General features: G+C 27.4%; 2 protein-coding genes across 2 annotated transcripts; one reads left to right on the top strand and one right to left on the bottom strand.

The window, feature by feature from the left end:
• Window positions 1–4,320: 4,320 nt before the first annotated feature.
• LOC123273555 (F-box only protein 33) lies at window positions 4,321–9,696 on the bottom strand. The gene is made up of 5 exons (XM_044740987.1): window positions 9,229–9,696; window positions 8,996–9,090; window positions 8,387–8,584; window positions 7,162–7,993; window positions 4,321–6,150 (listed from the first exon to the last, which is right to left on the bottom strand). The coding sequence occupies exons 1-5, from the start codon at window positions 9,325–9,327 to the stop codon at window positions 6,019–6,021; spliced, it is 1,356 nt and encodes a 451-aa protein (XP_044596922.1). The 5' UTR covers window positions 9,328–9,696; the 3' UTR covers window positions 4,321–6,018.
• Window positions 9,697–9,888: 192 nt separating this feature from the next.
• LOC123273557 (tyrosine-protein kinase hopscotch-like) lies at window positions 9,889–12,640 on the top strand (the record flags this gene model as incomplete). The annotated part of the gene is made up of 5 exons (XM_044741000.1): window positions 9,889–10,158; window positions 10,567–10,865; window positions 11,357–11,719; window positions 12,198–12,401; window positions 12,481–12,640. Coding segments are annotated over exons 1-5 (1,128 nt in total), but the record flags the coding sequence as incomplete, so codon positions are not given.
• Between the last annotated feature and the right edge of the window lie 5 nt (window positions 12,641–12,645).

Below are 12,645 nucleotides of genomic sequence, written 5' to 3'. Positions count from 1 at the left end.
CTTTATTTGAATTTGTTTTAAATGATTAAATACATGGTATATTGATCGAGTAGTAATATAAAAATTATGTAAAATCAATACTCGGCGACTGTATACTTCCAATAATTCATTTATTCATTGAATATAAATTTTTAATAACCCTCAAAAAGTCTGTTAATAATTAATAAACCGAATTTATCAATTTTACATAATAATTATTTCCAATCTCGGTACAGATATCAAGACACGAACAATTTAACAAACAGCGACAATATTGATTGTATTTTGAATTGGATTTGAATATTTTCAATCAATTATTTTAAAAGAAGAACATAGTTTTAACATAGTATCGCACAGTTTAATTTATACTTGTAAACAATTGACAAAACAATGTAAGAAATTGATATAATAATATATACCTATTATTATTAATTACAATAGTGATATTTAAATACAGCAGCGCGGAGAACAATCATTTAATTATTATGATTTATTTTTGTTGTTGTTGTTATTATTATTATTAATATTTTTAATTAATGAAATTTTTTTTGTAATTTCAAACTCTCATTAAACATTCAAGTGATTGTAGATTAGTTATTATAATACTTTTGTCCGAGTTTTTGTTTAATCTCGGATGGTCGATACATTTTTAATTGTTGCGATTGTGCAGGTGCTTAACACCGCGGTCCGCCTGCAGATCGTGGTCTTTATTTTCTTTTAATCATTATTTTTTCATACCTAATTAACTAACCGTCGCACAATTTATGAGAATACAAAAAAAAATAAAGAAGAAAAAAAAGAAGTTATAAATATTTTTTTGTCTGACAAAAAATTTTAATTAAAACTATAGTAGATAAAAATAAAACAATATAAAGTTTATAATATTTTACAATAACAATTAATAAAATAAAAACAAAGTTTTTTATGTCAGACATTTAATCAATCAGCACGTAATTATTGTGCGTGTATTTAAATCCTCATAATAATTAGCGACCTATAATCATTTTTCTACTTTCATAATTCTAGTGTAAATATTAGAGCGAGAAAACGACGGATGTATTTATAAATTATTTATTTATATATTTATTGATTCAAACTAATAGTGTGCGTTGTTTTAAATAAAACGACGTCGTTTTCCGCTCTAAAATTATAGATGTATTTTTAAAATTTTTTTTTTGAAAATATTTAACTCACAATAGATCCTCCAGTTTTATGGAATGATCTAAATATTGCGGTTATAAAAAATGTTATTCATGATTTTTTTTTTTTTTTATTTAAAATAATTCCTTTTAAAAAAGGTAAATAAAACCCACTAGAGCATAGTTAATTATCGTATATGCATTCTTATCTCACTCAATAGCGCTCTTAATATAATTACACTTTATTATCGAGTCTCGACGTTAAATGTTTCATTGATATTTTTTAAACCTTTACAATATTTATATATATATATATTTTTTTTTATATTATTAGATTTTTTTCAATCTTATCCATTTTTTCATGGAAATAAGTCTCAAATAAAATTTTTTTTAAGCTCGAAAAAATTTATTTTTTTAACATAATTAAAGCTTTTATTATGAAGGTCCCATTGCTGCGGAAAATTTAATTCAGAATTAAAATTAACGATTTTTTTTTATTTATAAATAATTTTTATCATCAAATTTTTAATAACTTGAATATTTATATCAGTACAAAAAAAATTGATTTAAAATAAAGTTAACTTGAATTTTCTCGGGCATTAAAAAGTATATGACTCGATTAGTATTCATGATCATCCCCCATTTTAAAAAAGTGTCTCCATTTTGTTAACCATATATTTTATCCGATCTAAAGAAATTTTTTTAACACAAACAGCAAAAGAACCTTCTAAAATATAAATTTGATGAAACATTATCTGGCCTCAACATATTCAAACAATTTTTTTTTATTATCCATTAACAATAATCACAAGGAACTTTTAATACTGTTGTTGTAGTACTCTTTACAGATGTTCCACAAAAATAAGCAAAGTCTACCAGAATGTTAAACTCATTATGGAATGAAGCTCATATAATTGATAAATAATATATAAATGAATATATATTATTAAAAAACAAAGATAAAATTATATGAAGTTGATAAAAAAATGAGTATACTGGAATGACAGCCTTTGATAATAACAAAAATTGATCGCTTTTATAGCTTCACTTTTGTCGAAGTTCCTTTTAATTATTAATTTATATAATATATTTTAAATATTTTTTCTCTAATCGTACGCATAGATTGTGAATAAAATGTTACAGGTAATTACTTATTTATACATGAGCGAGACGATCGCTAAATTTATTATAAAATAAATAACTTGGCTATTATTACAAGTGATAATTGGATTTAGTATTTTTTAAATAATAATTTCTAGCGATCTCACACTTGTCAATTTAACTGGCTTAATGCACAGATAAAAACAGCCTTGTTCTTACTCTCTCGTACACTTCTTTCGTACATCTTTCTAAGAATTGTTATTATTTTGCTTAATATTTTTTTATCACAGATGTTTCATTTACTCGCCCTATACCGTATGACAGCTACAGCTCACTCGTTATATTAATAATAATATAACGTATAACAATATATACGCATATTACATTATTTATTATTTAATAATAATTGTTTTACTACATCATTAGTCGTTTAATATACACCAACAAACAAGTCCCCAAATTTTTAGTCTCTCTATGTTGACAAATAGTTGTTAATCACAGATATTACTATCCTGGCTCCCTTTTTACAGTTTACATTTATTTTTAATGATAATTGATAATATTCATCCTTTTATAAACATGGAACCACAATAATTACTAAGGCCTGCCTTAGTCAAAAATATACATATACGATCGCTTTTTAAAAAATAGATCTTAACAATTTATTTGTGTTATTTTTTTTTCTTTAATTAGTATTTATTTTGCTATGCTTTCGTTTGATATTTTACAGTTATTTTGATTCCTGGCAGGCGGCTCTTAACAGTTAACATAGATTTTTTTTTTTTTTTTAATTTTTTTATCACTTATTCATTCTATCAATAGCATATGTTGGCATTTTTTAATTTTATTATTGTTCTTATTATTTGAAAATATTTTTTTTGATTAGTATTTATTTTTTAAAACAATTACTTTCCTCTTTTCTTGAAAATTTTCAATCTTATAATCAATTAAAAATAGGTTAGGTTTCACAAATTTTAATTCGGGGATTCCCCGGGAATTTTCTATCAACTTTAACCACCCAACCTCAAAAATTTTGAACCCACTAACTTAAAAAAACATTGTATAAGAGCATGAAGAATATGAAAATGAAGAAATAAATTATTTTCTTTGAAAATTTTCAATTTTTCAAGCGAAAAGTTTAAAAAATGCCAAGTTATACCGTCTAGAATTATTCTGGGGATATTTTAAAATGACTTCGAGTGAGCTCAGGGCTTCTTCAGGTCTAAACTATTTCATACGTGTCGCCTTTAAATATAACTGGACTCTCATTTAAAATTCTTATTGTCAATCCGTATACATTTAAGTTCTTATAATCCTCAAACCGATTGGGAGCTTTAACAATCGAAATAAAAAAAAAAATATATATATATATATATATATATATATATATATATATATATATATAAAACAATAAGTTATAAATGTGAGTCTCTTACACGTTGCCTATTCAGCTCTATAATTGCGTTAACGCTTTTGGCAAGCTCAGTCTTATAAATCGTTTGTTATTAAATCGCATTTTAATATTTATCTTCACTAGTTTGTATAATTGATTTTTCATCTAATCTTGCATTGTGCCCACACTGAATAGCTACGTGTTCTTTTCTCTACTTAGCTTTGTACAAAGAGGTCCCTTGCCTCGAGAAGACGATCACGCGGTACTTGATTGTTTATTTGTTTTACTTTTTTTAATTTATTTTCACTATACGCACTGATAATTATTCATCATATCATTAGCAATATCAATATTATTATTATTAGTTTTATTTCAACTTTTAGTTGGTATGTATGTTCTTACTTTCTCTCGCTCGTTCATTCTCTCTCGCTCTCGCAATTTCACTTTATTCTTCACATTGCAGTACAGGATTAATAGACTGTTTAGAAAAACAAATTCAGGCGTAAAGTGATATAAAACGAATAATAAACAAAATAAAACAAACAAAGATATTACAATAGTTAATTAATCAATTGTGTTTGCAATAGTTGTTAATTCATCTTATCGCTCAATTAATCATTTTTATTTTTTCATTTCTATCTAATAAACCAATTATATTTTTAATTGCGCGGGGCCGCGGGCATGGATATTTTTGTTTATTTATTTGTTTTTATTTTTTATTTTTTTTTTTTCAACATTCTCACGAATATTAATCGTTTATTATTAAAATCAAACGACTCAGGTACATATTAAGGCCCGTCCTGTTTTGTTTTTGTTTCACTCAACAGTTATTTTCTTGATTAGTTTTATTTTTAGTTATTTTTTTATACTTTCCACGCAATATTCACACGATTTTAAATATTTTTTGGCATTATTGACGACAAGCATACATGTTACATTTTTTTTTAATAATGCTACGCATCTTTAACAATACACTTTTTAAATTGTATTTAAAAACAAACTAACAAAAATAACAACAATTTGATATAAATAAATTAAAAAATTGCTGAGATTCGAGCATCAGTCACCCGCGTTTCATAAATTAATTTTGAGTGCTATTATTTATTTTATAAACTTTCAATTCAATATCTTTTAAAAAATTACTACTTTTTCCACAACAGTTTTAGATAATTGCCTAAAAAATATTTTTTTCTTCTGTAATATTCACAATTATTTTAAAGATATAAGCTCGAGAACCAATAGCACAAAATAAAATTTTACCAAAAAATACTACTTTAATTTAAAATATTCATCTTTAAAAAAAAATTTAACAACAGTTTATTTGAATAATTAAAGATCTTAAATATATTGATGTAACATATGTATGCATGTGCGCTGAAATATATCCTCTTACGACTAGCAAACTAATCCGCCTAGTTGAAAAATAGATGTTCGCAATGGCATTGACGGTACAATATTTACCGTAACCGCGTCGCGATAAAGAGTAGTAATAGTTACACAACTCTCAATATTTAACACAAAGAGAGTATTAACACCTCTTGATAAAGAGGCGTTTGTTTATACTTTTTTTAAAAAGATGTGCGTCCGATTGGTTGTCGTATTAAAAATAACCTCGGTTCGCTGTATTTTTATCGCGTTCTACACGACTTATCATGTTATTTATATAGATCTAGTACTTGCCTGAATTTATTTAGGCTTCGTTATTAATTAGACATATTCTACGGAGCAGTTACTTAATCCTCTGCTACTAATCTAATTTCCAGCGTAGTTGAAAAACAATAATACGTAATATCGCTAGTTATTTTCTGGAATCGCTTTGTATTTTCATCATTCTTATGTACTTTTTTTTTTTTTTTCCATTGGAAGATCCCCGGAATTATGTTTCTTTTCTTCACTCTCTCATTCTTATATTTTCCATTTAATGTATACAATATAACAATGTATCTTTTTATGTTTGCGTAAATAATTTTTGATGACTATTGATTAGTCAGAGTCATATTACTAGGACAATCTGAGTCCATAGCGTCACGTCTTTGCTCTTATCTTTTAATAGTTGAGTTAAATGAAATTCAAGCGCTGATCACAATATTTACTCAACTTTCAAAAACAAAAAACGTTTTAAGTTACTTTAATTTATCGATCTCTTGTTTGTGAATAACTGGCTGTCGTTTCAATTGGCAATCGTTCTTAAATGCATATAGTATAAATAATAAAGGAACGTATTTTGATTATTTTTATCAGGCATTCTTCAACGTTCTCTAAATGATAGTACGAATGGTTGTTTTGTTGTCGTGGATGGTATGATGGTTTTACTGGTTATGGTCTTTCTTCCTTTCTTTATGGTAATGGTAATGGTAATAGTTATAGTTATAGTTATGGTTATGATAGTGATTTTTTTCAGATAAATTACTTTGCATCGTTGAGTACCAACGGCATTATTACATCCCTGCTGTCACCTGCGATTGCGTCTATCAGTACTGGCATCAATTCTGAGGCTGAGAATGTTTTCCAATTATCACCAAGTATACTATTGATTTCCTGTGTTATTTATAAACAAAATAAAAAATAATAAGATAATGGAATAAATTTATAAGACTACTTTTTTTTAAAGTTCTTGAAATAAATCAATTATATATTTGAGTTGTTTAAGGGGTTACATGGGTTTCCTCTAGGAAAAAATGTCCTATTTTCAACAATTTTTTTTTAATAGAAAAAATGAAATATTTTATTCAAACTTTTTATTGTCTTAAAGATAGATGTTTAATAAGGGATTACTGAGATTTTTAAAAAATATTAAAAACTCTGCTAATGTGAGGTCATTTCCGGCGAGCCCTCGGAAAAAAGATGTGATCAGCAGAACTCCTAGCAGGATTATTTGAAGTGAAAAAAAAAATATGTGCTTTATTTAAGACTCCAAACTAGGTCTTGAACGAAGGAAAAAAAAATGAAAATTGGATTTTTGGGAGAGGTTTTTACAAAAAAATTAAAAATTTGGTTAAAATTTCGCGGTATTTTTTTTTTTAATAGTTGAAATTGAAAAAAAATCCTTCGTTCAAGACCTTGTAAATTATATCTTGAAGACCTGTCTAAAATTTCATCAAGATCGGTTGAGTAGTTCTCGAGAAATCGTGGGTACCGTCTTTGAAAACATAGTTTTGAGAAAAACGCGTTTAAAGTTTTGAGTGACAATACAACAGCGCCTTGAGCGCACAACTTTTTAAAACTGTATCTCCGAAACTATTATTCGGATCGATTTGCAACTTTAGGACAATATTCTAGAGATGTAAAATTTAATAAAACATTAAAAAAAAATCGATTTTTTGAAACCGTGAAATCCATGTAATAAATACTTAAAAAACTAATTTATACTTAATCGGTTCTTCAACTATATAAACTACTAATACTTGAGTTAGAGTAAATTTAATCATCAAAGTCAATAAATTTTAATTATATTTGTAATGAAAGCCTCAAGAACTTTAAAACAGAGATGAGGTCTCGAGATTTAGTCTATTGTAATTTTATAAAAAAAAAAAAAACTAGAGTACTTACGGATCGAACTTCTTTGTATTTATAATTAGACATATAGTCTTCTTGAATGTCATGTTCAGCAAATTCAAATCTTTGCAAATTATGTCCTCTTAATCGAGCAATAGCGAGTAAATTAGTATGGTAATATTTGTGCCCGATGAAAACTAGCTCTTTGAGATTAATACAACGCCAGGCTAACATGACTAAGCCATCAGGATCGGGATTTCCATCAGTTGGCGGTATCGATTCATTATTATCTGCAGAATCAATCCACATCAGAGACTTGAGAGTTGTACTATAATATGAAGCCATTATGTATAGAGCTCTTAGATTAACGTATTCACAGAACAGAGCCTTGAAGTGAGTGAGCGGCATTTTAGGTTTGAGTATTTCACGTTCTAGAACGGTTACGCCTGTGTAGGCGTGCAGTAAATTCAATCTCAACTCGCAGCGAGGATTTTTCTGAGTAAACAATTCCCAAGCATGATCTGATGTACCGTGGTAGTTTTCTTTCCAATCGTGTACGTGGACAACCAGCCGTTCTAATGTTCCACTGGTCAACGACTCCAACATTGTGTCATTTAGACAATCGTAGTCTAGTGTTAGGATAGTGAGGCTTATAAATTGCTGGAAGGTAATACTGTTTAATATCACAAACTGGTAGTTCTCTGGATCTTCTTTTACTGAGGCCAATCCTAGATGAGTTAAATGTTTTCCATGATAATAACCTAGGACCTCCAAGATTTCCCCAGCATTTAGTACTAATTCTTCAACGCAACCTAGTGTTAAAGCTTCCAGACGCTTTGACGTTTCTATTATTTTTAATATTGATAGGTACAGTGATTCTGTCCACCTATTAATGAAAAAAAATAATACTGAATAATAATATTAATGCTCATATTAATATTATAATTTATTAGTAAAATTTTAGTTAACAAGATAAATGATTATTGAATTTTAGTAAAAAAATTTTTTATTTTTTTATGCATTGAAAAAAAAATCAACTTGATTCGAGAAAAATTTTTAAACCAAGGAAATAATTTTGAAAAGGGTAATTGTCTTTAATTAAGACGAAAAATTCTTGAATCAAGTAAAATTTATTAGTTCAAGAATTTTTTTACTCAAATCAAGAAGATTAATTTCTTCAAAATTATATACTTGATTCAAGAACATTTTTTTTCTGTGTGCTTCAATTACCCTTTAATAAAAGTTTATGAAGATAAAGTAGATAAATAAATGATCTTACGTCTCTAATGCTTCCATGTCATCATAACTAGTAAATGACCATTCGAATGTTGAGGTTGATGGTTCAACGATAAGCCGTCTTAAGTTTCTATTTTCGCACAAATTTCTAAGTAATTTTTCCAACTCAAAACTGCAGTGAGGAATTTGACATCTTACTGTGGCATTTTGTACACTCAAACCAAAACAATCTGCTAGATGACTGGAATTTGCAATTTATGTTTAAAATAAAATATAATTAAAAAGGTTTGCTAATTAAAAAGGAAATCATGTGAAAAATTTCTTAAGACATAAGCTTCAAAATAAAAACATAATGTAAAATTTTTAATCAGATATAAATATAAGAAAAAAATTTTTTTTTTTAAGTAACAGCTGATAATTTTAAGATTTTTTACAAAATTAATAAAAGTAAGCAAAAATAAAAGTGTTATTTAGAAAAATTTTAATTAATATCAGTATTTCGACGAGCAATTAAATTTTAAGAAAACAATGCAGAAGAAAAATAAAAATAATTTAATTTTAGGATATTACATCATAAAAAAATGGTAATAATAAATAATAAACAATTGCAAAAAAGTGTTTGTATTATGAAAATAAATAAAATAAAATTTACCTTGACCACAATGAATTTTTGGTATCATCTAAAACGAAGGTAATGTCTTTCCAGAAAGCAGGATGGAAAAGCGCTTGTCTCCAATTCTTACAAACCTGAATGTAAAAAAAAATAAAATGAACGTAAGTATGCAAATAACTACGTAAATGATAAGCTATATGTTTGTTTTGATATAGAGAAAGTGTATGACGAAATGCAATAAAATAACAACCAGCTGGTATCTTGACACTTACCATGGAGGCATTTATTCGATCTTTATGCTCAAGGTACGAAAATATTTCCAGCATAATTACACTGGGCAGCGTTCCCCAGTACCCGTCCTGCTGATCCATTATTAACAGCTATTTATTTATGTTTATTTACACTTCTATTGATATTTAGAGAGCTGAATAAATGGCTGTACCGAGGTCAAGTCCAATGGTTAATCCAAGTTTCTTCAAGCGATACTTTCTTCGAGCTCACTCATTCGTGTTGGTTTATATTGCTCTCTTTCTCTGTCTGCTGTCAGTTTATGCTTTTATTACGTCAATATTTAAATAAATATAAACAATATAATACATTGGTTCTCTTTATATTTTTTTCTACTCTACTAAGTGTCCCGATACGATATCTTAATTTATTATATTTTTTACAGCCACATTTGACACCAGATACCAGATAAATGTATGACCATCCTACAAGTACGAGACACACCAGTCTCCGGGGACAACACAGAACACACAATGACACAACGACCACTGGCCAGGCTGACAACCGACAACAGTGCCGTGAAATCGTGAAATGTCAAAAGGACAATAAAATAAAATGTAAATTAAAGTTGGTAAGGCAGAAACTTTGTGTAAGGTTGGTATTGCAGGTTGAGTTTTTTACTAGCTGTCAGTACAATGTTTGTTTGTACTTGATGTAATTTACAATAATAGTAAGGACATAACCTTGTGTTATTTTATTTAGAAAAATTATCTGACAATGTGACAATAAATTGTTGATCAATTCAGCTGATCAAAGTAAATTATTGAGGAGATTAATTTGGTTATTTAAATTATTGCTATTCTGAGTTTGAAATGGAAGAAGAGAGATCAGTAACTATTTATTTGGCGACAGAAATTAAATTTATAAATGTTCCGTATCTTGTTGAATGGACTGTTGAAGATATTTGTATTGCGGTAATAAATATTAAATAATTAAATAAATATTAACACTTGTTAACTTACTAATATTAATTAATTTCTAACTATGACAGTGTTGAAATTTTTTTTAAGTATTTTCAATCGTTATTTCTGGTTTGTAAGCTTGAAAAAACTAAACTGATTGTTTACTTGGAAAATAATTATTTTGTTGTTTTATTTTTCTTTAATTTAACGACTGCTAGGATCCGATACGAAACTAGAGATGACAGCTGATAAATATAATTATAAAAGTTAAATAGAACTGTCAAACTCGTCAGAAAAATGGATCTTGATAAAAATAATTTGATGATTTTTATCAACAGTCCTCATTGTTTTCAATAATTACTGGAGTTTTATTGATTTTAATAGTACAGAGATTTAATTACTTGATTTTTTTTTTTCCAGATTTGCAAGCAATTAGAGATTGGACCCCTAGCGAGACACTTATTTGCCTTGAGAGGTAAATCAAACAAATTGTGGATTCCAGCGGGGCACAAATTAGAAACTCATGAAAAAAATAAGTTTGAGTTTAGATTACGCTTCAAGCCTTCATCTCTCAAAAGACTGAAATTAATAGACTCAAATGCTTACAATTATTATTTTCATCAAGTGAGATCCGATGTGTTAGAAAATAAGGTAGCAGATATTGTATATGAAAAACATAAACGTGAGTTGATTGGTTTGGGTGTTAGTGATATGTATAGGTAATTATATTTTATTATTTATGATGTTACATTAATTAAAATAGTAATTGTTTAGATTTGGGGTTTTGCTATTTTTCAGCTATAAAAAATCAAAAAATGGAGTTGTTAAATTTTTATTTTTTGTTTTATTCTTATTTATAGTGAAGTTAAGAATTATTCATTGAAAGTTTACTAAATTTTGTATTTTTTATGGAGTAGCATAAAAAAAAATTACCAATTGTTCGAATTTTTAAAATTGATAAAATTATACCTAATTACATCTGAAATTAAAAAAATTTGGAGTCGAATAATCAGCTAATTTTTTAGCTGATATTATATAACTAGTATGCATTTTTTTGATTTCCAAATTGAAAAATATCAAAAAACTTATTTTTCACAATTTTTTAAAGCATTAAAACGAAAAAAAATTTTTAATGTCAACTGTTCGATTTTTTACAGTTAAACAATTATCATCAGAATAATAATAAAAAATAACACATTTATAATTCCAGAGTTATAGTAGAAAAACAAATACCTCGTGAAGTGGTCGAAGCAGACTACAAGAAATATATCCCGAAGGAGTGCATAAAGAGACACTCTTTTTTTATAAAAAAACCGATTCATAATGCGCTGGCAAGGATATCAGGGCACGACGCAGCCTATGTTAAAGAACAGTATTTAAATCAGTTTGAGGTAATGGCACCTAACTATCCTTATGAGGAGTACAAAGCTTTGATGGATAAAAATTTACCGGATCCGGCATCACGGATCCTACTCAGGGTGAATCCATCCGAAGTTATGTACTACGAGCTGGATGTCCATAACCAGTGGACTACCCTCTGCGCTATTGAAGATCTCTGCTCAATTTCTATTGGGTATTTCTTGTCACATTTTAATTATCATTATTATAAATGCAATTATTTATTTATTGTAAAAGAACGCCGATCGGCAATATACATTAATAGTAACAATGATATATTTTGAGTGAAGTTTGAATTTAATATAAATATAAATAATGAAAATGAAATTGGTGATATTGCACATGAATTAGTTGTTTAGTATCGTATTTTAATTATAATTTATTTATTTATTTGTAAAGAAACTCCCTCGGCAATTTACAAGAATATGTTACATTTTCATGTGTAGAATGTTTAGCAATGTTTATATACAGTAAATAGCATCTGTAAAGAGAAGATAGATTTAAGATTTAAGAGATCTATCTAAGAAATCTGAGAAAAGAGAAAAACAAAAAGATAAAAATTTTTAGTAATTGATAATCCCTAATTGATAGTTTATAATCACTATTTTTATATTTAATATTTTAATTATAATAAATTTATATTGTTATTTCAGGCAAGACAATACTGTCGAAGTATCTCGGAAAAGTGGAATTCCAACGTACCTGAAATTTTCAACTAATGCTTTGTTGATGTCGTTTGTATCGGCGTTAGACGGGTATTATAGGTTGGGTGTAAAATGGACGTTTAATTTATGTAGAGATATTATCACCCCTAGTTTAGAAAAATTACATAAGATGAAGTGTCACGGTCCCGTTGGGTTTGTACTATTTTTTTTTTTTTTTTATTTAGCGCTTCTAGTGTTTAATTTTTTAATAAATGGAATTTTTATAAACCAGAGGTGAATTTTCTTATGCAAAACTCAAGGAAAAACGCTCAAATAAATCAGGAACATATATATTGCGTGAATGTGAAAAGAAGTACAATGTCTTCTGGCTCGACTCTTGTGGGAAAGACCATAAACCTCGTACTTACAAAATCGAGCAATTAGGCCCAGAATCGTT

Source organism: Cotesia glomerata, unplaced genomic scaffold (assembly GCF_020080835.1).
Source record: "Cotesia glomerata isolate CgM1 unplaced genomic scaffold, MPM_Cglom_v2.3 scaffold_108, whole genome shotgun sequence".
Taxonomy (NCBI): Eukaryota; Metazoa; Arthropoda; class Insecta; order Hymenoptera; family Braconidae; genus Cotesia; species Cotesia glomerata.
Note: the sequence above shows the minus strand (reverse complement) of the source record. Positions and strands in the feature narration are given on the sequence as shown.

What these genes read in the sequence shown, in the direction of transcription:
- LOC123273555 (XM_044740987.1), bottom strand. Translation starts at nt 9,327, where the DNA reads ATGGATCAGCAGGACGGGTACTGGGGAACGCTGCCCAGTGTAATTATG. An exon ending in ATCGAATAAATGCCTCCATG is followed by an intron (nt 9,091 to 9,228) that starts GTAAGTGTCAAG and finishes TTTTACATTCAG; the next exon opens with GTTTGTAAGAATTGGAGACA. An exon ending in AATACAAAGAAGTTCGATCC is followed by an intron (nt 6,151 to 7,161) that starts GTAAGTACTCTA and finishes TAAATAACACAG; the next exon opens with GAAATCAATAGTATACTTGG.